The sequence below is a fragment of the Callorhinus ursinus genome, unplaced genomic scaffold (genome assembly GCF_003265705.2).
Source record: "Callorhinus ursinus isolate GAN/ISIS: 27379988/994484 unplaced genomic scaffold, GSC_fseal_2.0 scaffold1, whole genome shotgun sequence".
Lineage (NCBI taxonomy): Eukaryota > Metazoa > Chordata > Mammalia > Carnivora > Otariidae > Callorhinus > Callorhinus ursinus.
In genome coordinates, this window is record NW_027397063.1 from 84203170 (window position 1) to 84227342 (window position 24173).

Consider the following 24173-nt stretch of genomic DNA (forward strand, 5'->3'; position numbering starts at 1 on the left):
TCTTTCTTTCTTTCTTTCTCTTTCTTTCTTTCTTTCTTTCTTTCTTTCTTTCTTTCTCCTTCTTTTCTTTCTTTCTTAGATGTTATTTATTTATTTATCAGAGGGAGAGAGCACACAAGCAGGGGGAGCTGCAGGCAGAGGGAGAAGCAGGCTCCCCGCTGAGCAAGGAGCCAATGTGGGGCTCAATCCCAGGACCCTGGGATCATGACCTGAGCCAAGGCAGACGCTTAACCAATTGAGCCACCTAGGTGTCCCTATTTTTGTCTTTCCATTTGGAAATAGACACCCAAATATTCATCTTAATAAAGATTATTTTGCAATGCAAATACAGTTTTAGAAGTGATAGAAAATAATCTTCCTTGGGTGCCTTCTTCATTTGGTATTTTAGTCCCCAGGTCTAGAGACTATACTTCTGAGTTGTCCCTTTGAAGCTGGAATAGTTCCATTTGTTACAGAATGACTAGGCCTGGTCAACCTTTTGGAAATATATCAGATTTCAACTTTTTGACCCCCTTTACAAATATCCATGAGAATTACAATGCTTATCAGAGCCACTGGAAATCTCATACTCAGAACTCACTTAGCTCTTGGGAAATTGTACTCTTGGAGTTGGTGTAGGCTTTAAAGTTTGACGTTAGTTCCAATTACCATCTGCTTGGACAGTTAAAACCAATTGCAGATGCCAAAATTGACTACAGTGGAAATAAACATGTCTAAAATGTGTTTTCCTTCTAAGAATGTAGTTGCTGAAATGCTCCTTATTTTTCCCTTTCTTGTTTCCTTTCAAATGCTATCTTACATATAAACTTTGACAATATCATCATAATTTATTTCCTCCTGATTCTATATTTTGGGGAGAGGGGAGAGTAATTAGGAATATGAACTCATCCTCTTCTACTTTTTGCCTCAGTAATATGGAAGTCTGTAATTCTAGAGCATGCTTTCCCAACCTTGGCATTATTGACATTTTGAGCCAGATAATTCTTTTTTTTTTTTTTTTTGAAGATTTTATATAGTTATTTGAGAGAGAGAGAGCAAGAGAGAGAACACACAGATAGGGAGAGGGAGAAGCAGGCTTCCCACTGAGCGGGGAGCCTGATGCGGGACTCGATCCCAGGACCTGATCATGACCTGAGCTGAAGGCAGACGCTTAACCGACTGAGCCACCCAAGTGCCCCTGAGCCAGGTAATTCTTTGTTATGGGAGGTTGTTCTGTGCATTGTGGGATGTTTAGCACTATCAGCATGTCTGGCTTTCGCCTACTAGATGCCAGTAGCAAACTCCTGGTTGTGATAGTGTCTTCAGACATTGCCAAATGTCCCCTGGAGGGTAGAGTTCTCTTGGTTGAGAATCGTTGATCTAGGGTCGATAGACAGGGTGTGTGATGGTCAGCATGTCTGTGAGCCTGTTTATTCTCATGTGTGTGGAGGAGCTAAATCTTGGTCTTTATTGTCACATTTTGTCTCTTCACTCAGTTACCAGGAATAAAAATAAATTTCATACTTAGGAGCTCTTTCTTTGGTCAAATACTTTATAAACACTTATGAGAATAAATTCAAGCTTAATGTAGTACTATATTCCTTTAGATAATATTTCTGAAAGTTTGATGAAGACGAGAGAGACTGAAGATAGTTTTTCCATTGAGCCCATATTTTCATGTTTTATTCAAGAAAATAATATCTCTTTTGAAGGTTCTGAACACTAAAATACAGGCTCCCATTTAAACATCTAAAGAGATGGAACCCTGACTATTTTGTGCTGTTGGAAAGAAAATAAACCAGGTTATTTCTTTTCCATGACTGTCTAGGGTAACATCTTATTACGACACTCCCTTTGAAATAAAGCCTTCCTTGTAACTTCCCTCATAACAGATGAAGAAAATTCTTGCCATGCAAGTATATTACAAAAGAGAGCATTCAGAAACTTAACCAATACTGGTATGCCTAGTATTGGTACGCTGAGAGAGTGAAAAGCATAGTTAGAAGATGCACTTGTCCTTTAGAAGCTTCTAATCTAATTCAAGAGATATCATATGCTTAAGTGAAAACTGTACTGATAAGCTTATAAAATAATTAGTGTGCAAACAGAGGTGGATGTAGTGAAATGAGAAACAACTTGGAACCTTCTAGTTCGTTCATTCATTTAACCACCCATCCATTCACTTGTTAATTTAGTCATTCCAGAGCTATTCAGTGAGCACCCACCCTGTGACAGGTGCTGAACTAGGCCATGTGTATATGAAGATGATTGAGAAGCAGCCCCTTCTCTGGAACAAGAGAGAGTCAGGAAGTCATATGGAAAACCACCGATTGGGGAAAAGTGAGTGATGAGAGGATTAAGACAGCAGAAGGCTGTAAAGAAGGAGGAGCCCTGAGGCGGGGCAATGCCTGAGCCTACAGGAGCTGTGGAAGCTTCATGGAAGAGAAAGCCTTCTCTGGGGCTTGGTACGGAGTTGACCAGATGAAGGTTTTCAGCAGAGGGATAGCCAGGACCAAGGCCTAGAAGTGTGAGAGTGCACAGCAACTTGGGAGGAGGGTGGAGGCTGTGGATAGCTGAAGCATAGCATCCTTGGGGGTGGTGGGTGGAGATGGCACCGAAGAGATGGGTCAGGGGGAAATTGTGAAGGGCAGTGGGGGAGCTGCTAAAGAGTTTGCACTTAGTGCTGTGGACACTGAGAACCACTGACAGTTTTTAAGCATGGGGATTTCAGTCAGATTTGTTTTCTAAAAGGGATCATTCTGGTAATAGTATAGAAGAGGAATTAAACAGTGGCTGTAGAGCCCCCTTGGCAAGCTATTGTTGTAGTCTAGGAGAGAAGTGGTGAGGGTCTTCGCTCAGACCACCTTAGGGATCTAGCTATTACAGACTTGGGGCGAGTGGTTTCTAAGGCACAAAGTAACATTGACAGTAACAGCTACTATTTGTTAAATTCTTACAAGTGCCGGAGGCTATGTTATAGTTGTGAAAAGTGAGACTCATGAGGTAGGTAAGGAAACTGCCCACAGTCAGGCGCTTGGCAGGTACCAGTGCTGGCTGGGACCCAGGTGTGCCTGCTCTAGAGCCCCTGTATCACGGAGCTGCCTCTCAGAGAGGGCCTGCTGTACTGCATGGTGTCGGAAGTTCCTTTAATTTATTTATTTTTAAAGATTCTATTTATTTATTTGACAGAGTGAGTGAGAGAGAGAGAGAGAGAGTGCACGAGTGGGGGGAGGGTCAGAGAGACAAGCAGACTCCCCCACTGAGTGCAGAGTCCAACCTGGGGCTCAATCCCAGGACCCTGGGATCATGACCTGAGCCTAAGGCAGACACTAAACCAGACTGAGCCACCCAGGTGCCCCTGCGGTTCCTTTTAGATCTGAAATTCTTTAAGAACAGATTGAACTGTTTTGAGGTAGTAAATAAATTAGTTACCAGATTTGGGTAGATTTGGCTTGGAGAAATTTTCTAAAGAGGTAAATTCTGAGGTAGGCTGTCAAGTTAGAAGAGATAATGACCCATTAAACAGCCCAGACTATCTGAACACTAAAGTGAAGAGTAAATTCCAGTTGGATATTGAAGGTGTCCTAAGTGGTAGTTTCTATATAAAGACTAGTGAGCATTCTTCACTTGTTTATGTGGATTAACCCCAGAAGAACACTTGTTTTATGCCTTTTCTGTGCTTGGTGCTATTTCAAGTCACCTATGAATTAACTATCCAGTGTTCATTGGAGTATGTCCAAAAATGAGGTTGGACACCAAGATGTGGCTTCGAGCTCCCTTGCCAAATTGCTAATTGCTCTTAGGGCAGATCCAGAGACTGTGGCTTAGTTCAGATTTCGTCTTGATGGTAGTGGCTCTCATTACCACTGGGCAGCAGGGATGTGTGCAGCAAGCGTGTTGAGTGTTTGCCATAGAAGGTTCTTTATCCAGCCCATCAGGGGTAGGGGAGCAAGTGGGGTCTGCCACAGCCTCTGTGCTGAGCCTGTGCGTTAACCGTGTCAGAAATAGGATTAGTAAAACCTAAGAATTTTAAAAAAGAGATTTTTCATTTAAAAAAATTTTTAATTCCAGTATAGTTAAGTGTTATATTAGTTTCAGGTGTACACTGTTGCCATTCAGCAGTTCTATGCATTACTCAGTGCTCATCATGATAAGTGTACTCTTGAATCCCTAACACCTGTTTACCCATTCCCCTACTCACCTCCCCTCTGGTAACCATCAGTTAGTTTGTTCTCTATAGTTAGGAGTCTGTTTCTTGGGAAGCTCCTGGGGGGCTCAGTCGGTTGAGCAACTGACTCTTGATTTTGGCTCAGGTCATGATCTCAGGGTGATAGGCTCAAGCCCCCCCACCCCCTGCATCAGGCTCCCTGCTCAGGGGGAAGTCTGCTTGAGATTCTGCCCCTCCCCCCTGCTTGTTTCCTCGTTGTCTCTCTCTTTCTCTCAAATAAATAAATCTTAAAAAAAAAAAAAGCCGGGGTGGACGCCTGTGTGGCTCAGTCAGTGAAGCATCGACTCTTGATTTCAGCTCAGGTCATGATCTCAGGGTTGTGAGATCGACCCCCTGAGTCAGGCTCTGCACTGGGCATGGAGTCTGCTTAAGATTCTTTCTCTCTTCCTCTCCCTCTGCCCTGCCCCGACCCTCTCCCTCTCTTAAAAAAAAAAAAAATGTTCCCTTTCCTTCTAAAAAAAAAACAAAAAACAAAGAGTGTTTCTTGGTTTGTCTCTTTTTTTTTTCTCTTACTCATCTGTTTTGTTTTTCAGATTCAGCATATGGGTGAGATCATATGGTATTTGTCTTTCTCTGACTGACTTATTTCACTTAGCATTATCCTCTCTAGCTCCATCCATGTTGTTGCAAATGTCAAGATTTCATTCTTTTTTATGGCTAAATAATATACACACAAACAAACACCACTTCTTCTTTATCCATTTATCAGTGGACACTTGGGCTGCTTCCATAATTTATCTATTGTAAATAATGCTGTTATAAACATAGGGATGCATGTATTCCTTTGAATTAGTATTTTTGTATTCTTTGGGTAGTACCCAGTAGTGCAATTACTAGATTGTAGGGTAGTTCTATTTTTAACTTTCTGAGAAACTTCCATACAGTTTTCCACAGTAGCTATACCAGTTTGCATTCCCACCAACAGGTTTCTGTTTCTCCACATCCTTGCCAACACTTGTTATCTCTTGTGTTTTTTATTTTAGCCATTCTGACCATTGTGAGGTAATATCTCATTATAGTTTTGATTTGCATTTCCCTGATGATAAATGATGTTGAGCATCTTTTCATGTGTCTGTTGGTCATGTGTATTTCTTCTTTGGAGAAATGTCTGTTCATGTCTTCTGCCCATTTTTTAATTGGATTATTTGTTTTTTGGGTGTTGAGTTGTATCAGTTCTTTATATATTTTACATACTAACTGATACTAACCCATTATCATCAGATATGTCATTTGCAAATATCTTCTCCCATTCAGTAGGTCACCTTTTAGGGTTTTTGTTTTGTTTTGTTTGTTTTTTACTTAAAAAAATAGTTGTATTTATATTCCACAATTTGCTCAAATACTGTTTTTCTTATAAACTTTCTACAGGATGCTTTTTAAAAAAATTCTTCATTGTCTCTTGACTGTGTTATGGGATTTCAGGGAAATAGTTCTGTGTATTTTTATAGCTTAATTTGTACTAAAGGGAGGGCAGGTGGTCACATGCAGATCATGTGGGATTCTAACATGCCATTTAGTGAGTTTTCTGATGTGGACCATCCCTTTGATGCTGAAGGTAATGGATCTGTTGAAAGAAGTGATCGTAGATTTGGATTACTGCTCTCTACATCTTCCAGTTTTTCTGTGTTTTCTTCCCAAATAATGTGAAATCTTGTGACTCTAGGATTAGATACCAGAATATTCCTTTGAGCCTTAGAAAAAGTCTGGTTTTCCTGGCAGATTTTTCCTTAATTCTGTCTCGGTATATTCATTATTTACATTAATAGCCAACTCTAATAAATTCTCGATCTTAATACGTGCATGTAATTAGAACAACTGTTACAACTACTGCATCTGTTTCTGGAATGAGTCCTGGATTAGATGCATCAGCCTGAAATACAAACATATGCCTTCCTGCAGGGCCTCAGTGGGGAGCAAGATGGGCTCCCACTCCCAGAATGGACTCGGAAACTTTAACTGCAGCTCCACCTGCTGGTGTGGGTTAAGACCAGTTGCCTTTTAGTTTTAAGCCCCAATAGTTTATTTTTGTTTTTATTTCCCTTGCCTCGGGAGACCCATCTAGAAAAATGTTGCTAGGGCCGATGTTAAAGAAATTACTGCCTGTGTTCTCTTCTAGGATTTTTATGGTTTCGGGTCTCACATTTAGTTCTTAAGATTTTTTTTTTTTTTTTTTAATTTATTTTGAGAGAGTGAGAATGAGAGAGAGAGAGTACACGAGAGCAGGGAGGGTTAGAGGGTTAGAGGGAGAAGCAGGCCCCTCGCCGAGCAGGGAGCCCGATGCGGGACTCGATCCCGGGACTCTGGGATCATGACCTGAGCCGAAGGCAGTTGCTTAACCAACTGAGCCACCCAGGCGCCCTCACATTTAGTTCTTTAATCCATTTTGAGTTTATTTTGGTATAAGAAAGTGGTCCAGTTTCATTCTTTTGTGTGCAGCTGTCCAGTTTTCCTAACACCATTTGTTGAAGAGACTGTCTTTTTCCCATTGCATATTCTTTTCTGCTTTGTCAAATATTAATTGACCATAAAATTGTGGGTTTATTTCTGGGTCATCTTCTGTTCTGTTCCATTGATCTATGTATCTGTTTCTGTGCCAGTACCATACTCTTTTGATTACTATAGCTTTATAACTTGAAGTTGGGAATTGTGATAACCTCTAGTTTTGTTTTCCTTTTTTAGTGTTGCTTTGGCTGTTGGGGTCTTTTGTGGTTCCATACAAATTTTAGGATTGTTTTGCTCTAGCTCTGTGGAAAATGCTGATGGTATTTTGATACAATTACATTAAATCTTTGGGTAGTATAGACTTTTTAACAATATTTGTTCTTCCAATCCATGAGCATGGTATGTATTTCCATTTCTTTGCATCGTCTTGAATTTCTTTTATCAATGTTTTATAATTTTCGGAGTACAAATCTTTCACCTCTTTGTTTAAGTTTATTCCTAGGTATTTTATTTTTGGTGCAATTGTAAATGGAATTGTTTTCTTAATTTCTCTTTCTACTGCCTCATTATTAGTGTATAGAAATGCACCAGATTTCTATACATTGATTTTGTATCCTGTGACTTTACTGAATTCATTTATTCATTCTAGTAGTTTTTTAATGGAGTCTTTAGGGTTTTCTATATATAGTACCTTGTCATCAGCAAGTAGTGAATGTTTTGCATCTTCCTTACTGATTTGTATGCCTTTTATTTCGTTTTTTTGTCTGATTGCTGTGGCTAGGAGTTCCAGTATATGTTGAATAAAAGTAGTGAGAGCAGACATCTTTATGTTGTTCCTGATCTTAGAGGAAAAGCTCTCAGTTTTTTGCCATTGAGTGTGATGTTAGCTGTGGATTTTTCATAGATGGTCTTTATTATGTTGAGGTGTGTTCCATCTAAACCTACTTTGTTGACAGTTTTTATCATGAATGGATGTTGAATCTTGTCAAATGCTTTCCTGCAAATATTGAAATGATCATATGGTTTTTATCCGTTCTCTTGTTAATGTGTTATATAATTATGATTGATTGCAAATATTAAACTACCCTTGCATCCTTGGAATAAGTCCCACTTGATTATGGTGAATGAGTTTTTGTAATGTATTGTTAGATTTGGTTTGTTAATATTTTGTTGAGGATTTTTGCATCTGTGTTCATCAGGGATATTGGCTTGTAGTTCTCTTTTTTAGTGGTGTCTTTTGTCTGGTTTTGGTATCAGGGTAATGCTGGCCTCGTAGAATATATTTGGAAGCTTTCCTTCCTCTTCTATTTTTGGGAATAGTTTGAAGAGAATAGGTATTAACTCTTTTTAAAATATTTGGTAAAATTTACCTGTGAATCCTTCTGGATTGGGTGCTCCAGTATTGGGATTGATCCCTTTATTGTTATGTAATGCCCTTCTTTGTTTCTTATTATAGTCTTTGTTTTAACATCTATTTTGTCTAATATAAGGATTCCCACCCTGGCTTTTTTTTTTCCCCCCCACATCCGTTTGCATGGTGAATGTTTTTTCATCCCTTGGCAGTGGTCTAATTCTTAGTTCAGTTCTAAAACTTTAGTATAATGTTTAGGATGAAATTCATGCAAGAGCAGCTTGGGAGTGAGCTAGAAGTTCATAAACAATTTTATAGGGTTGCTTTCCTGAGCTCTGCTTTCTCCATGGTCTCTCCACTACTTTTGGGTTTCCTGTAATTTTTTTTTTTTTTCAGTCCTTTATCTAGAAAGGTGGGGCTTTATTTTCCCTGCTCTGCTACGTGCTTTCTGTAATGATACTTGTGTCCAGAGCCAAGCAATGGATATTTACGTTGTCCTCTTGGAACCACAGCTCTTCTAGTTGGAGAGGAAAGTTCCAATCCTTCAGTGTTTCTGGTGCCTGTGAGCCCCTTGCTGCCACCCCATCACTACCAGAAGATCCCATTCTTTCTCCTCAAGCCCGAAGCAGAGGACTTCTACCTGAGTTCTCTCTACCTGTGCCAGTGTCCGTTGCTGAGTTCTCCCTTCAGGCTGATGAATCAGATGGGAAAAAAATGGTCAAGTCCCCATTTGTTAGATGGTACATCAAACTCTGTTCTTCCTGAATTCATGAACACCGTATATCTCTCCATTTCTTTAGATCTTACTTAATTTTTTTCAGCAATGTTTTGTACTTTCTACACACAGTAGTCCCCCTTTATGTGTGGTTTTGCTTTCTGCAATGTCAGTTAGCCGAGGTCAACCACAGTCTGGAAGCAGATGATCCTCCTTCTGACCTGTTGTCAGAGGGTGAGTAGTAGTCTGCCTAAAGCTGCATCACAATGCCTACATCCTTCACCTCACTTTATCTTATCATATAGGCATTTTATCATCTCCCATCATCACAAGAAGAAGGGTGACTACAGTACAATAAGATATTTTGGGAGATAGAGACCACATTCACATAAAATAAATTACAGTTTTATTTATAATTTTATTTATTTTATTTTTTTATTAGTTTTATTACAATTATTATTATAATTGCTCTATTTTATTAGTATTGTTGTTAATCTCCTACTGTCCCTAATTTGTAAATTAAACTTCATCATTGGAATGTGTGTATGGGAGAAAACATAGGCTATATAGGATAGGCATACAAGGTTTGGTTCTGTCTGCAGTTTCAGGAATCCATGGGGGTCCTGGAATACATGCCCCACGAATAAGGAGGTGCTAACTCTACAGGTCTTGCCTACATTTTGTTATTTATCACCAAGTAATTCATATTTTTTAATGTTCCTATAAATGGTATTTTTTAAAATTTATGTTCCCGTTTTTCACTGCTGGTTTATAGAAATACAATTGATTTTTTATATTGATCTTACCTACTGCAACTTTGCTTAGTTCACGTATTAGTGCTGGTAGCATTATTGTAGATGCCTTAGAGTTTTCTCCATAGATGACTGTGTGATGTGTGAATAATGAAAGTTTTACTTTTCTCTTCCTAATTTGTATACCTTCTATTTTATATTATTGCCTGATTGCTTTGGCTGGGACCATCAGCAAAGTGCTGAACAGCAGTGATGAGAATGGACGTCTATGCCTTGTTCTCAGTGTTGGGAGAAATCAGCATTCAGTTCGTTGTATTAGGCTTTAGTTAGATTTCTTATAGGTGCCTTTATTATTTGGAGGAAATTCATTTCTGCCTATATCTATAATTTGAGAGTTTTTGTTATGAATGATATTGAATTTTATCAAAACTTTTTCTGCATTTATTGAATTGATCATTTTTTTTCTGTTAGTGTGGTGAATTGTATTGATGATTTTCAACTTTTAAAGCAGCCTTGCATTCTTAGGATAACCTCACTTTGTCATGATCTAGTATCCTTTTTATAAGTTGTGTTTTTTTAAATTCTGAATTCAATTTTTAATAGACATAGGACTAAAGTTTCAACTTCTTTTTACTTCTGTCTTAGTAACTCATTTCTTTCAAGGAAATTGTCCATTTTATCTAAATTATCCTATTCTTATAAGATTATTTATAATATTTCCTTGTTATCTGTTTAATATCATTTTAATGTCTGCAGGCCCTGTAGTGATTTTCTGTCTTTCATTCATTTTTTTATATCTATAACTTGTGCTTTTCCTTTTCTTTTTTTACTAAGTTAACAAAATTTTAATTTTTTTATCTCCCAATCCTTGCATATATGCATACATTTATTTTAAAAACCTGATATATAATAGCATATATGAAATTACGTATTTCTCCATCTGAGAATATATTATATATTTTCAATGGCCATGTGTTTGTTTAGTCACCTTTTTTACAACCAAACATTTTATTGATGTATGATTGCCATACAAAAAGCGCTGTACATATTTAATATATACAACTTTATGAGTTTGGAGATAAGCATCCAACCTGTGAAACCATCGCCATAATCAGTGCCATAAACATATCCATCACCTCCAAAAGTTTCCTCCCATCTTATTTTTAGTTTTTGTAATAAGAACACTTAAGATCTACTGTCTTAGCAAATGTTTAAGTTTGCAGTATAGCATTGTTAACTATGGGCACTATGCTGTACAGTGGATCTCTAGGACTTACTGTCTTACGTAACTGAAACTTTGTACCCTTTGACCAAGATCTTGTTTCCTCCTCTTCCCAGGCCCTGGTAACCACCACTTATGAATATCAGTCATTTATCTTTTTAATGCATTATTCTCAAAATTGAGGACCTCTTGAGAGCTATTTTAAGATCCTCCAAAATACCTAATAGAATGCTCTGCATACAGGGTACCACGGTGCTTGTAGATTAAATAAAGGATGATAAAGACTTAATTGTGGAGTATAGATGGCAACCCTTGTTGGTGGGAATATACATTGGTGCAGCCACCATGGAGAACAGAATGGAGGTTTCTCAAAACATTAAAAATAAAATTACCATATGATCCAGCAATCCCACTTCTGGACATATAACCAAAGGAATTGAAATCAAGATCTTGAAGAAATGTATGCACTGTCCTTTTTATTACAGCATTATTCAAAATAGCCAAGACACAGAAGCAACCTAAATGTCCATCGAGGGATGATGGATAAAGAAAGTGTTGTATTTACATTCAATGGAATATTGTTCAGCCTTAATAAAGAAGGAAACCTGTCATTTGCAATAACGTGGATGGACCTGGAGCACATTATACTAAGTGAAATAAGCGAGACACAGAAGAACAAATACTACATGATTCCATTTACATGAGGAATCTAAAATTGTGAAACTCCCTTTTTTCTTTTTTTAATCCAGCTAGAAGTTTGTCAGTTTTATTAATCTTTTCAAAGAGTTAGCTTTTGGTTTCACTGAGTTTTTTTTTTTTTAAGATTTTATTTATTTGTTTGTTTGAGAGAGAGAGAGAGAGAGAATGAGTGAGAGAAAGAGAGCACAGGATCCGGGGCAGAGGGAGAGGGAGAAGCAGGCTCCCCGCTGAGCAGGGAGCCCAACTTGGGGCTCAATCCCAGGACCCCAGGATCATGACCTGAGCCAAAGGCAGATGTTTAACCGCCTGAGCCACCCAGTTGTCCAGTCATTGAGTTTCCCATATTGTTTTTCTGTTTTAGATTGCATTGAGTTCTACCCTTGTCTATTTATTCTCTTCCTTCTTATTTCAGGTTTAATGTGTTTTCTTATTCTTTTTTTTAATTTTAATTTTTAATTTTTTTTTTAGTAATCCCTACACCCAGTGTGGGGCTGGAATTCATGACCCTGAGATCAAGAATCACATGCTCTTCCAAATGAGCCAGCCAGACATCCCTCTCTTTTCTTAGTCTTAAGATGGAAGCTCTGATTACTGGTTGTAAACTTGGTCTTTCTGATAGAAGCATTGGAAGCTATAAAATCTTCTAAGAGGAACATTTATGTAGAAGAACATGTTCACATCTCTGAAATCAGGATTCATCTCACACGCAAGTTCATTTCACAGCTATACTTGTCATACTTTTTTCTTTCTCAGTGATTCAAATAGTAATGATGCATCTCACAATTATTAGTTTCCTAGATTCAATGAAATGTGGTTATTATACAATTCTTTTGAACTTTGCTTATCTAATAGTTGCTGAGTGAAGATCCTGACATAATGATGCTTGTGAGTCATAACTCAAATAGCTACTTTCTCCTTGCCAGTGAGACCATTGTTTATACTTTGTTTAAAGAATGAATTTTGGTCTTTTTTCTTTTTATGCATTATCCTCAAAACTGAGGGTTCCTCAAGAGCTATCTTAAGATATTCCAAACTATCTAATAGAATGTTCTGCACACAGTGTACAAAGTGCTTATAGATTAAATAAAGGATAAAGACTTAATTGCAGAGTATAGCCTTAAAAGTGGCCCCCAAAGGAAAGATCTCTGAGTTTACAATTAATGTGTACATCAGAAAGTTACAAGGGGCACCTGGGTAGCTCCGTCAGTTGAGCATCTGACTGTTGATTTTGGCTCAGGTCATGATCTCAGGTTTGTGAGATCAAGACCCACGTGGGGCTCTGCACTCAGCAGGGGGTCTGCTTAAAGATTCTTTCCTTCTCCTGTTGCCCCTTCCCCTGCTACAGCTCTCTCTCATAAGCAAATAAATACATCTTTAAAAAAAATTGCAAGTATCTATATGTTATGGGGTATCTCTTACCTTCAGTGAACAAGCAGTAAACACCAAAGCACTTTTCTACCTAAAAGAGACCTCTTTTTAATTCATTTTAGATCTTTTGCTATCAGTTGCTGCATTTTTGTTTCTTTGTTTAGACATAGATTACCTTTGTGTTCCTTTCGTACTTTAAATTAAATATGCAAGTATTTATACTACATACACCCCACTATTTGTCTGTTTTCTTATTTATGTTATCCAATATGTGTTTCCTTTAGGTACTTTATCTTTGGGGTTTTATTTTTCTTTAACTGAATGAAATAGAGCATAAAAAGATTTTTAAAATTTCTTTAGCTCCTTAAAACCCTGTTGGTTTCACATGCTGGAAGGACTCCCTGGCAGTATTCCAGTCTAGAATTCTACAAGGCTTTAATCCTTATACAGTCTACTCCTGCTCCTCTAAGTCTGGCATTTCAACAGATAAGGTTTTCTTGTCTTTTTTTTTTTTTAAAGATTTATTTATTTTAGAGAGAGCACAGGAAGGAGGGGAAGAGGGAGAGAGAGAGAATCTCAAGCAGACTCCCTGCCGAGTGCAGAGCCTGAGGCAGGGCTGGATCTCACGACCCTGAGATCATGACCTGAGCTAAAATCAAGGGTCGGACACTTTAACCAACTCAGCCACCCAGGAACCCCAAAGTTTTCTTTATTGTTCGTTTTTCTGTTTTTCCTCATCATAGGGGAGTTACATCACATACAAATTTAACTCAGACACTGACTTTAGAGCTCAACCCCAAGGGAAAAAATGACTGTACTCTTAGCTGCCTATGGCACTAAAGAGCAGAGCCCAGGGATCCATTCTTACATTGGAAAAATTTCATCTATCAGCAAACCTACCTTCCTCCTGGCTCAGAAAGCCCCAGGACACTGTTTGCTGGTGTAAGAAGTCAGGGTTTTTGTTTTTCAATTAGAATACTCTTGGCTTGGATTAACAGAATGCTCAACCAAGTGTGGCTTAAAGAGTGAGGATTTATTTGTCTCATTTAATATGAAATCCACAGTTAGGCAGCTGGTGAAATGGTCTAGTGATTTCAGGGTTCTGGTCTTCCCCTTAGAATTTCAATATGGCTATCCCTTTCTAAGCATCATATCCCCATGCAACATCTGTCCTACAGTCACTTTTCCTGTTGTGTGTGTGTGTGTGTGTGTGTGTGTGTGTGTGTGTGTGTGTGTGTAAGACAGAGATCAAAGAGGAAAAACTTTCCCATTAACCCCATGTGTGCCTTCTCATATGTCTTATTATCCAAGGTTGGGCACATGGTGCTCTAGGTGCACAGGAGGCTGGGAAAAAAGTCTTTAGAATATTCACAGTGTAGAGTGGGAGTTAGGTTTAGGTTCCAACTGAAGAAAGAAGCTGGAGAGTGGCTGTTGGCTGGGCAATCAATAGTATCTGCATATGTGTATATATTTGCATGTGAGAGAAGGACAGAAAGCCAGATTGATTTTTTTTTCTTTTTTTTTTTCCTGGCTCGAGGCTCTTGTTCCTAGGTGAAGTTGTATGTGAACTCATAGCAGAACTTTAAATGGCCCACCACACTCGAGGTGGTTGATGGCATTTGGGCTAAATTTGCCTCTGTTTCCTATGACACAATCAGAACTTTCTATTTTGTTTTAGTTTCTTAAAATCTTGGTTTTGTGGTTTCAGGTTGAGTCCAGAAATCTTCCTGAAACGCCCAGTGGTTGAAGGAAATCGTTGGAGGTTGGACTGCATTCTCAAACGAAAAGCAGTACGTATTTCAAACATATGCTGATATATTTTTTAAATGTTTATTGTCTCTGAAGTGTCTTTTCTTTTTCAGAGACCTTCATATGTAAGTACAACATTTTTCTTTAGAGTTTGACCGAAGTCGAATACTCGTTTTCAAGTTTATTTGGTTCCGGGTTTTTTTCCTGTTACTTTCGACTACATAAATATTTTAGCCTAATTCACAGCATGGGTTATATTAAGAACTCTAATTTCTGATTTTTAATCAGTTATGGACAATTAATTTTGTAGGCAAAAAAATGTAACAAGATTTTATTATTGAATAATAAAGGATGAAATGAAATGTAGCATTTTATTCTATTCATTATTCTGCCATTTGAGCAAAATATAAAGTCATGAGGAGAATGATTTCAATCAGATGGGGTCAAGCTAATGTAGAACAGTATCAAAGAGGAGGGACATTAAGAACTGGTTGTTGCTTTGGTTCCAGTTTTGGGACAGTTCATGGTAAAATGGGAAATGTTTCCTCTCCAGTTGATCCTGTAGATTCTGGGTGTATTCTTTTTGGTATAAAAAATATTTAGCAAGTATATTCTTTTTTGGTTTACCTACACACATATCTCCCTTCTTTCAATGTGTTTTCTCCATGCCTTTACTTTAAGATTTCTGAAGATGTCCATAGATACAGTAGGACCTCACTGCTAATATTGATGGAAAAAGAAGCTGATAAGTTTATTTCAGACATGTGTACTGCCAGACAGCATCATTTTTGTGGCTAGTCCAATTCATTGTTTCAAAAGAATTCCGTTCATAAAATTGGAAATTCTGGTCCTGAAAAGCATTATTTGCATATTCCTTAAATAATTTAGCATACAGTTACTGAGTGTCTCCTATGAGCCAAGTACTGCACTAATTACTAGAGATACCATATGTGAATAGCATTCCATTCCTGCCCAGGGAGGGCTTGCTAAAGGACTTGGTTCAGTCCTATCCTTATCAAACTTCTTTCTGTGTATTGAATGAGCTGTAACTTTCTCCATGTTTCTCTCTGTAAAATGGCATCTTTCCCATCTGTCCTCAAGAGCCCATTTTAGTTAAGTTGTTCCAGTCTTGCCTAGCAGTTGTCACCGTACTAGTGAGTCCTCTTTTCCTGGTACCTATCCAACACTTTACTGCTGCAGGTTTCAATCAACATGTATTTGTCGAGTGCCTGCTATGTGCAGGGCCCTTTGCTTTTCATATGGGATGTACATAAATAAAAGACATGATTCCTGACCTGAAAGAGCTTAAAACTCTATCTGCACAGGAGTCAACTGGGTACAGAGGCAGTGCCAAGATTCAAAGGCAGGAAGGAGACCATGGGGTAGCCCTAGTGGGGAAGTCCCTCGCAACATGAGGAGTTTAGGACATTTAGAATGGGCAAAACAGTTTGAAATGAAAGGAAGAGGTTTCTAGGTGTAGAATATGTGGTGAGGAAACATTCTGGAGGCAGGGATTCTGAAGGCTTTGTCAGTGACAGTAGAGTGACAACGTTGATTATAGCTGAGTGTTAGCTTAAGTAGGATGGGGGATCACACTGGAAAGGGAGTTGCAGCCAGATGTGGGGGCTTGTGAGCCAAGTCAGTGGTTTGGACTTTATAGAAGAAAGTGGGGAACTACTGGGGAACAGAGCCTGGTGGAGGAGGGATGATCTGATCCAGATGATGTATGAGGAAGGTGAATCTGGCAGGGGGAGGAAGTGGGGAGAACTCAGGCTCAAGGAGCTAAATTCTAGTGGACTTGAGTGTGAGGTGCCTACGGGACATCTGAGTAAACTCCAGAAGGCTAATAAATGCCTGAGCAGGGCTCAGGGAGTAGATCCTGCAGGCCTGGCCCTCCATGTCATGTTAGCTCTCCTGTGTTTGCTTTCCCCTTAGGCTACTGGCCACTTGACTTTTCTATCACTAACATGGGTTTTCTTTGCTTTTATGGCCCACAAACCCTGATGAGGGCCTAGGTGAACACCATGGCCAAGTAAATATTGCACAAAAATGGTGCTTCCTTTCAATTTCATCTGCTTCATGAAACTTGAAATTTTTAAACTGTACATAATGATTTAAAAAATTTCCTAAGGAAATACTAACACTATTAAATATTAATTTCCTATGGTTCACTTGGCAGAATTGCTCTTCCTTAATCTAGCTACACCATATTATTTTGGTCATAAATTTTTACCTCCCAGGTCATTGTAAATTGACATTTCTCTATCCTTATAAATACTGTTTCCCTTAAATAGTTTCTGAAACCCACTACCTTCACAAAGTACTGACTTGAAAATAACATTTATTCTTACATTAATGGGTCCCAGAGGTCCACAAGGTCCATAAAGACTTTTTCCTTCTATCTCATTGTGTAGATTTGGGGGGAGGAATTTAGTGTCTTTGCCTCATAGCCAAGATATAGGCAAACATCTCTTATAATGGCGGTTTTTAGGGAAGAAAAACAATATTTTGTTTCTTTGGTGATAGCCAAGTCGATATTTTTCCTATTTCTTTGGCCTTTTGATAAGCAGTGTTACCATTTAAAATAGTATAAGGCAACCTTGACTTACAGACTGATTACAACTCAAGTCAGCATCCCAGGGTTTCCCATAGGTCTTCATTTACTGCCCCTGCCCCGAGAGCTAGGTTGCATCATAGTTATGGCAACTGTATTCCTGTATCCAGTGTGTATATTTCAACCTTAGAAATCTATGATATTGCTGATGGGACCTGCACCAAAAGAATCTTCAAGTGCAGCAACCTGGAGACTTACAGAAAAGGATTTAGGTCCTCAGGTGGGATTTTGTTGTCAGGCAGTTTCTCTCTGTCCTAGACCACAGACACGAAGACACGTTCTAGAGTTGCAATCAGTGATCATTAGGAGGGAAAGATGTTCAGGCTTGTCAAATGAGACAAATAATCACCTCTTCACCCAGAAAATTCAAACAGGATCTTATCAAAGTGGTGGGCTAGAAGGGCATGTGTGGGAAGGGAAAAATGTGTCTTCAACCTTGAGAACTGTGGTTCAAATAGAACTCGTTCAAAAAAAAAATGGCATAGGAGCATTTGTGCTCTTTCACATTGCTTACATTTGAATGACGAGGATATGATTTCTTTTTGTCCTTTACTTTTCATTTTCCCCAAAATATCATGCCCTCTGGGGAAGTCCTTGACAAATGATAAAAGAGGACTGTCCTGGGGATGCGTTAAGTTATCTTGAAGCAGTGGACAAACTTGGCTGCATTTAGAAAATATTTTGACTATAGTACCTTGAATAATTAAAGGAAAAAACTGGCTCAAAAAAGTCTCTTTGACTTCAACTATAAAAAATTCTTATTTTTTTTATTGTCTTTATGGTATTTTGTATATGTAAAGCTCCTAAAAATTCCTACTGTGTCTAGTATTATGTCTGCTCTACTTGATTCAAAACTAATTAGAAAAGAGGACAGAACTTCCATCTTTTAAAACTCAGGATTCATGAAGTTTATTCCGTGTTTACACCATGAAGTGTATTCTGCTAACCTCTGGGTTACATGACTGCAGCAGAGATAAGAAACATGGCATCACAAAGTCCACTCAAAGCCATCCATTTTTCTACTTGCCCTATTAATACTGTTCTTCTTCCTCTCTAAGAAAAAGTAACTTCCCCTAGGGTCATGAAAAAGCATTGATAAAACAATGGATGCTTCAAATGTGTATTTCTTAAATTACAGAATTAACATCAGTCCTTTTTTCTTTTCTATTTTGGGTTTCATTTTACACGAGCATTTCCCACATTTTGTGTAAGTCTGCACTATTATGACCTGGCAAATGCCGTCATTGTCCAGAAACATTTTTCCTTTGCCCTCTGTAGTTTAGAGTTTATGATAGTCTTGTAACACCTTGACCAAAAGAAGAGGAATTTATTGCTTTATGATCATAGAAATCTTGTCACTAGTTAACCATTTAATAGGATGTGGATATAAGTAAATAATTGTAAACCAAACTACCTAAAATGAACTGTTTTCTTCAATTACTTCCTTATTAGTCCTTTGTATATAAGCTCAAAAGACTTAAAAGTGTCTACCCTGTTTCCTTTGGAGTTATTTATTTCAAGGAGGAAAGACAAAGTATAGAAGAAAATGTAAGATGGGGCACCTGGGTGGCTCAGTCGTTAAGCGTCTGCCTTCAGCTCAGGTCATGATCCCACTGGGATTGAGTCCCACATCAGGTTCCCCGCTCAGCAGGAAGCCTGCTTCCACCTCTCCCACAACCCCTGCTTGTGTTCCCTCTCTTGCTGTCTCTCTCTCTCTCTCTCAAATAAATAAATAAAATTAAAAAAAAAAGAAGAAAATGTCAGGTGTTAATAGATGGAGGGTAGTAATGTAATCCATTAGTGTTAACATCTCTATTATTTCAAAAACCCATTAGTTATGCAGGTAAATAGAAAACTATAAGACTTAGGCCAGTTTCTAAATTGCAACTACTGTACTGTCCTTAAAGAATAGTAATTTCATGGGGCACGTGGGTGGCTCAGTCGTTAGGCGTCTGCCTTCGGCTCAGGTCATGATGAGCCCTGCATCGGTCTCCCTGCTCTGCGGGAAGCCGCTTCTCTCTCTCCCACTCCCCCTGCTTGTGTTCCCTCTCTTGCTGTGTCTCTCTCTGTCAAATAAATAAATAAAAAATCTTAAAAAAAAGAATAGTAATTTCATAAGCCTGAGAAGCAGAATTTCATCCATTTAAAACTAATTAGAAAGATATAGTATAAAGTTTAAAACCCAAAATTGCAACCTAAATTATAAAATGTTACACCTGACATCTTGGTTCATTTATGAAAGATGTTAGGTGTAACATTTTATAATTTAGGTTGCAATTTTGAGTTTTAAACTTTATACTATATCTTTCAATGGGAGGCTCTTTTTTATCACTGTTATCCAGTGCTGAATCCTAAAATATTCAAATAGCAGAGTAAATATGAACAGTAGAGGAAGAAAATAATGTTCTAGTTTTCATTTAAAGCTCTCCATCAGTGGTTTATTGCAGAGTCCTCAGTGGCCAAAACTGTCAGAAGTTAATCTGTTCATTTCTTGCTTACACTTTCACTTCCTATTTCTTTAATCATATCTGTACTTACACACTTGGTTGCAATAATAGTTGCATAATTATAATTAGTAATAAGCAAGTTCCAAAAGTAAGCTGTTAACCAGAAAGAAGATGACATACATATTTTTATCCTATTTTTTTGAGTCAGAATGGGTCTTATAGTACTCAAATTTCATGAATGCAGCTTAGAGCATATATATAGTATGTTCCTCCAAAAATGAATACACTTTTCACATGTTACAGAATGTTCGTATTCTGAAGTGATGTGTTCTTATAAGGATTTAGGGGCCAAAACATGCTGGCAGACCAGTATTGGGGAACTATATATATATATTTGGCTTACTCCAAGATTTTATACCCTGCAACCTAAAAATATTAACTCCTATGTTATTTCACATGTTCATAGCATTGCAAAAGTAATAACCAGTTCTTATAAATTAGATGTGTTCAACCCAGTTGGCTTCTTAAATTAATGACTCAGATTTCCATTATAAACTATGCCTCTGCCTAATTACCATGGATTGTTAATTTAAACTGTAACTAAATTAATCTTTGTCACTCCAGTTTTATTAGATATGCCTGTATCTCTAATACTCTAGAAAGTACTGTATCATGGGAAAATTCTTGCCTTTTATCCCTAGGATATTAAGTACCTAGGTGTAGATACATTCATTATCTAAGGTGTATGCGGTATGTTTCAGAATGCCTTCAGAGCTGCTGGATATAGAGAATGCAAATTTAAATGTTGCAAACTGCACGGCAATACTGAGGATGCAAACCTAAAATAGTTAAAAGGTCATACATTAAGTGAGGGGAAATAAGGTAAGAGTTTCCTGGAGGAATACATTCTGAACTGTATGTTGGTGAGGGAACCCTGTGACTGGACAGGAAGAAGAGGACCGACATTCAGGTGTGGGGCAGTTTAGTACAGGCTAAAACCTTATGATTACCCAGAACTGGAGGAGAAAATACTAGTTTGGTTTTGTTTGTTGGTTTTTTTAAGGTTTTGTTTATTTGAAAGAGAGGAGAGAGCATGAGCAGGGGGAGGGGCTGAAGGAGAAGCCGACTCGCGGATGAGCAGGGAGCCCAGTGACGTGGGGCTCCATCCCAGGATCCTGAGATCATGACCTAAGCTGAAGGCAGATGCCTAACTAACAAACCGAGCCACCCAGTTGCCCCAGTAGTTTTTTTTTTTTTTTTAATACTACCAGCTGTTAGACATGTCTTTTTGATAGTTCATATTAATAGAAAATGTTATCTGTATAGCATGTTAAAGTTTACCAGGCACTTTTGATTTAGTTTGACACTCACAATGGCCTTGTGTGTCTTCTTTTAAGTCCAGGGCCTAAGGTTAGATCAATGTTGATTTTGTGCTGTTGTTAAAAATCAGGGATTTTTGCACGTTAGAGAAACTGACTTCCAAAGAAGTCATTCCACAAGCAGACTTTAATGATGTAATTGTGGGTTAAGAGTATGAATCAGTATATTCATCTCTGAAGATAAAGACATTTTTTTTAACTTAAATGTTTTTTTGGCAAAGAAAAATTCTATTAAAATGCTCCAGAAACATTTAAGGGATATTTAGTATAATTTATTGCATTAGAGTTTTGTGTCACTGCTATTTCAACTAACTGAAGTATAATAAAAAGCAAAAACCCTAATCCTGTAACACGAATCAGGCCAAAACTTTCCTCAATGTTAAGTGTTTGAAAATGTTCAGAGGTGTAAGATCATCAGACACTTTTAGCAGATGATGTTACCATTTCAGCTTTTTGGCTATAATGAATCAAATATTGATACCGTCTCTTGGTATGACAAGTCATAGGAATGGAAGGGAGATAAATTTTTATTTTTGGTATTTGTATCTTAAGATACGCTTGTGTGTCACCTTCTTGTACTTTTCATTAAATATTTTATTATACTTGTTTGTGGGAGAAAGATTATAACACACAGGAAGGAAAAAGAAAAAGAAAATCATCCTCTACTTCCAGAAATTCTCATTCCTCCCTGTGTTTTCTCTTGTGACAGCAACAGGGAGTGAGAGTCTTTGTAATGCTCTACAAAGAGGTGGAACTTGCCCTTGGAATCAACAGTGAATACAGCAAGAGGACTTTAATGCGTCTACACCCCAACATAAAGGTATCAGGTTCATCCTTCTGAACAGTACTTCTTCTCTATTATTCTGTAGTTTTTCAGATGTGTTTTGCTTTGAGTAGTGTAATCTGTAGAATTCTCTAATGTATATTTTGAATAAATAGCATTGTATCCTTCTTAGAAATAAAACAAAATACCTGCTTTCTTATACTTCTGGTATTGGTGGAATCAGCAGAGTTCACATTTCTGACCCTGATCATTTAGCCAAGAACACACCTCTTAGAATTGTTTTAATAATCAGGAGCTCTGTCAAGGTCCCATGCTCCTCATTAAGATTGTTCTGGAACCTCTTAGACGTGATCTCCTTGTGACATCCCTTGATGCTGATAGCAACAGAGAGCTCCTCTAGGATTTAAGAAGCTTTTTCTTAATAGCAACTTGCATAAAAAAACTAATAAAGTAGATAAACACAATAAGCAGCTTGAAAAAAGCTATTTGATATTTGCCAAAGATTTAAAGCCTATCAATAGTTATTCCTCAGTCATTGAGATACATCAGAGCAATGAATTAATAAATCTCTGGCAGGCTTAAAATATATAACAATTATATATTTTATTTGGTCAAAAAAAAGATGTTCCATGTACATAGTAATCGGAAGAGAGCAGGAGTGTCTGTACTAATATCAGGTGAAATTGACTTTAAATAGGAAAAGTTTATAGTAGACAAGGATTTTATATATTAATAAAAGTTTCAAAGCAGCAAGAAGATATAGCAATTATAAACATGTACCCACCTAATAATGGCCATCAAAATATATAAAGCAAATATGGATAGAATTGAAGGGCAGAATGGACAGTTCTACAGTAATAGTTGGACACTTTAATATCCCACTCTCAATAATGATTGGTACGCACATACAGTGGAATATATTTCAGTCTTAAAACGGAAGGGAATTCTGACATATGCTTAAACACAGATGAAACTTGAAGACACTATTCTACATGAATTAAGTCAGTCACAAAAAGGCAAATATTGTATGATTCTATTGATATATATGTAAGTCAAAGTCATAGAGACAAAGAGTAGAATGGTGTTTCCCAGGGGTTGAAGGGAGGAGGGAATGGGGGAGTTATTGTTCAATGGGTATAGAGTTTCAGTTTTGCAAAATGAAGAGTTCTGGAGATAGTGGTGATGAGTGAACAATATGAGATGTACTTAATACCACTGTACTACAATACATTCAAAAATGGTCAATATGGTAAATTTTATGTTATGTGTATTTTACCACACACAAAAGAAGTAGGTTACTAAAAAAAAGTAGTCTCCAAAATTTTTGGAATGTTTCTACTTAAAGATATACAAAAATAGGTCAGTCTGGGATCATTTAAAAAGAATTCTATTTGAAAGCAGGAGGTTAATAACTTCTCAAAATATCTTTCAAATCAAGAGCTGCCAAAGCATGTATATCCTATATCTATACACTTGCCATTTTAATTCATTGGCTACCAAAATATCAATATACCTATTAAAACTTCTGTCAGAGATAGATGTTGGTTAAACATTTTTAGAGTTTTTTAAGTAATATCAGGTGTTACAGAATTCTTTAAAGTGGAAAAAAGAATCAACAATTATGTTGAGCTAACTTTTGCTAAACTGTGTGGCCAAATTTCTAGCTAAATGGCAGCTACCCCAAAATGTGGTATGGTATGGGGCTGAGGGAGAGGCTTAAAAATAACTAGGAGTCTTCCTCTTCTAAATACTGAGAATGAAATTAGAACTTTGGTATATACATGGCACATTTTGGTATTTGAATTATAGAAAATGTTATTCAGGGGAGAATGGCTAAAATTAACAACACAAGAAACAACAGATATTGGCAAGGATGCAGAGAAAGGAGAACCCTCTTACACTGTTGATGGGAATGCAAACTGGTGCAGCCACTCTGGAAAACAGTATGGAGGTTCCTTAAAAAGTTAAAAATAGAACTACCCTGTGACCCCTGCAACTGTACTACTAGGTACTTATCCAAAGGATACAAAAATAGTGATTCGAAGGGGCACATGCACCCCAATGTTTATAGCAGCAATGTCCACAATAGCCAAACTATGGAAAGAGCCCAAATGTCCATCGACTGATGAATAGATATAGAAGAAGTGGCACATATCTACAATGGAATATTACTCAGCCATCAAAAAGAATGAAATCTTGCCATTTGCAATGACGAGGATGGAACTAGAGGGTATTATGCTAAGCAAAATAAGTCAGAGAAAGACAAATACCATATGATTTCACTTGTGTGGAATTTAAGAAACAAAACAGATGAACACAGAGGAAGTTTTAAAAAAAAGATAAAAACAGGGAGGGAAACCATAAGAGACTCTTAACTATAGGGAACAAACTGGGGGTTGCTGAGAGGAGGTGGGTGGGGAATGGGGTAAATGGGGTGGTGGGCA

General features: G+C 37.6%; 1 protein-coding gene across 7 annotated transcripts in view; it reads left to right on the forward strand.

Annotated features, from left to right (window-relative positions):
* PLD1 (phospholipase D1) overlaps positions 1–24173 on the forward strand; it is a 199803-nt gene that overhangs the window by 99741 nt on the left and 75889 nt on the right. For all 7 annotated transcript variants that reach the window (XM_025878880.2, XM_073897266.1, XM_073897257.1 and 4 more), the window contains 2 exons: positions 14465–14546; positions 21655–21765. In XM_025878880.2, coding sequence (XP_025734665.2) covers positions 14465–14546; positions 21655–21765 — 193 coding nt within the window. The remainder of the gene's footprint in view (positions 1–14464; positions 14547–21654; positions 21766–24173) is intronic.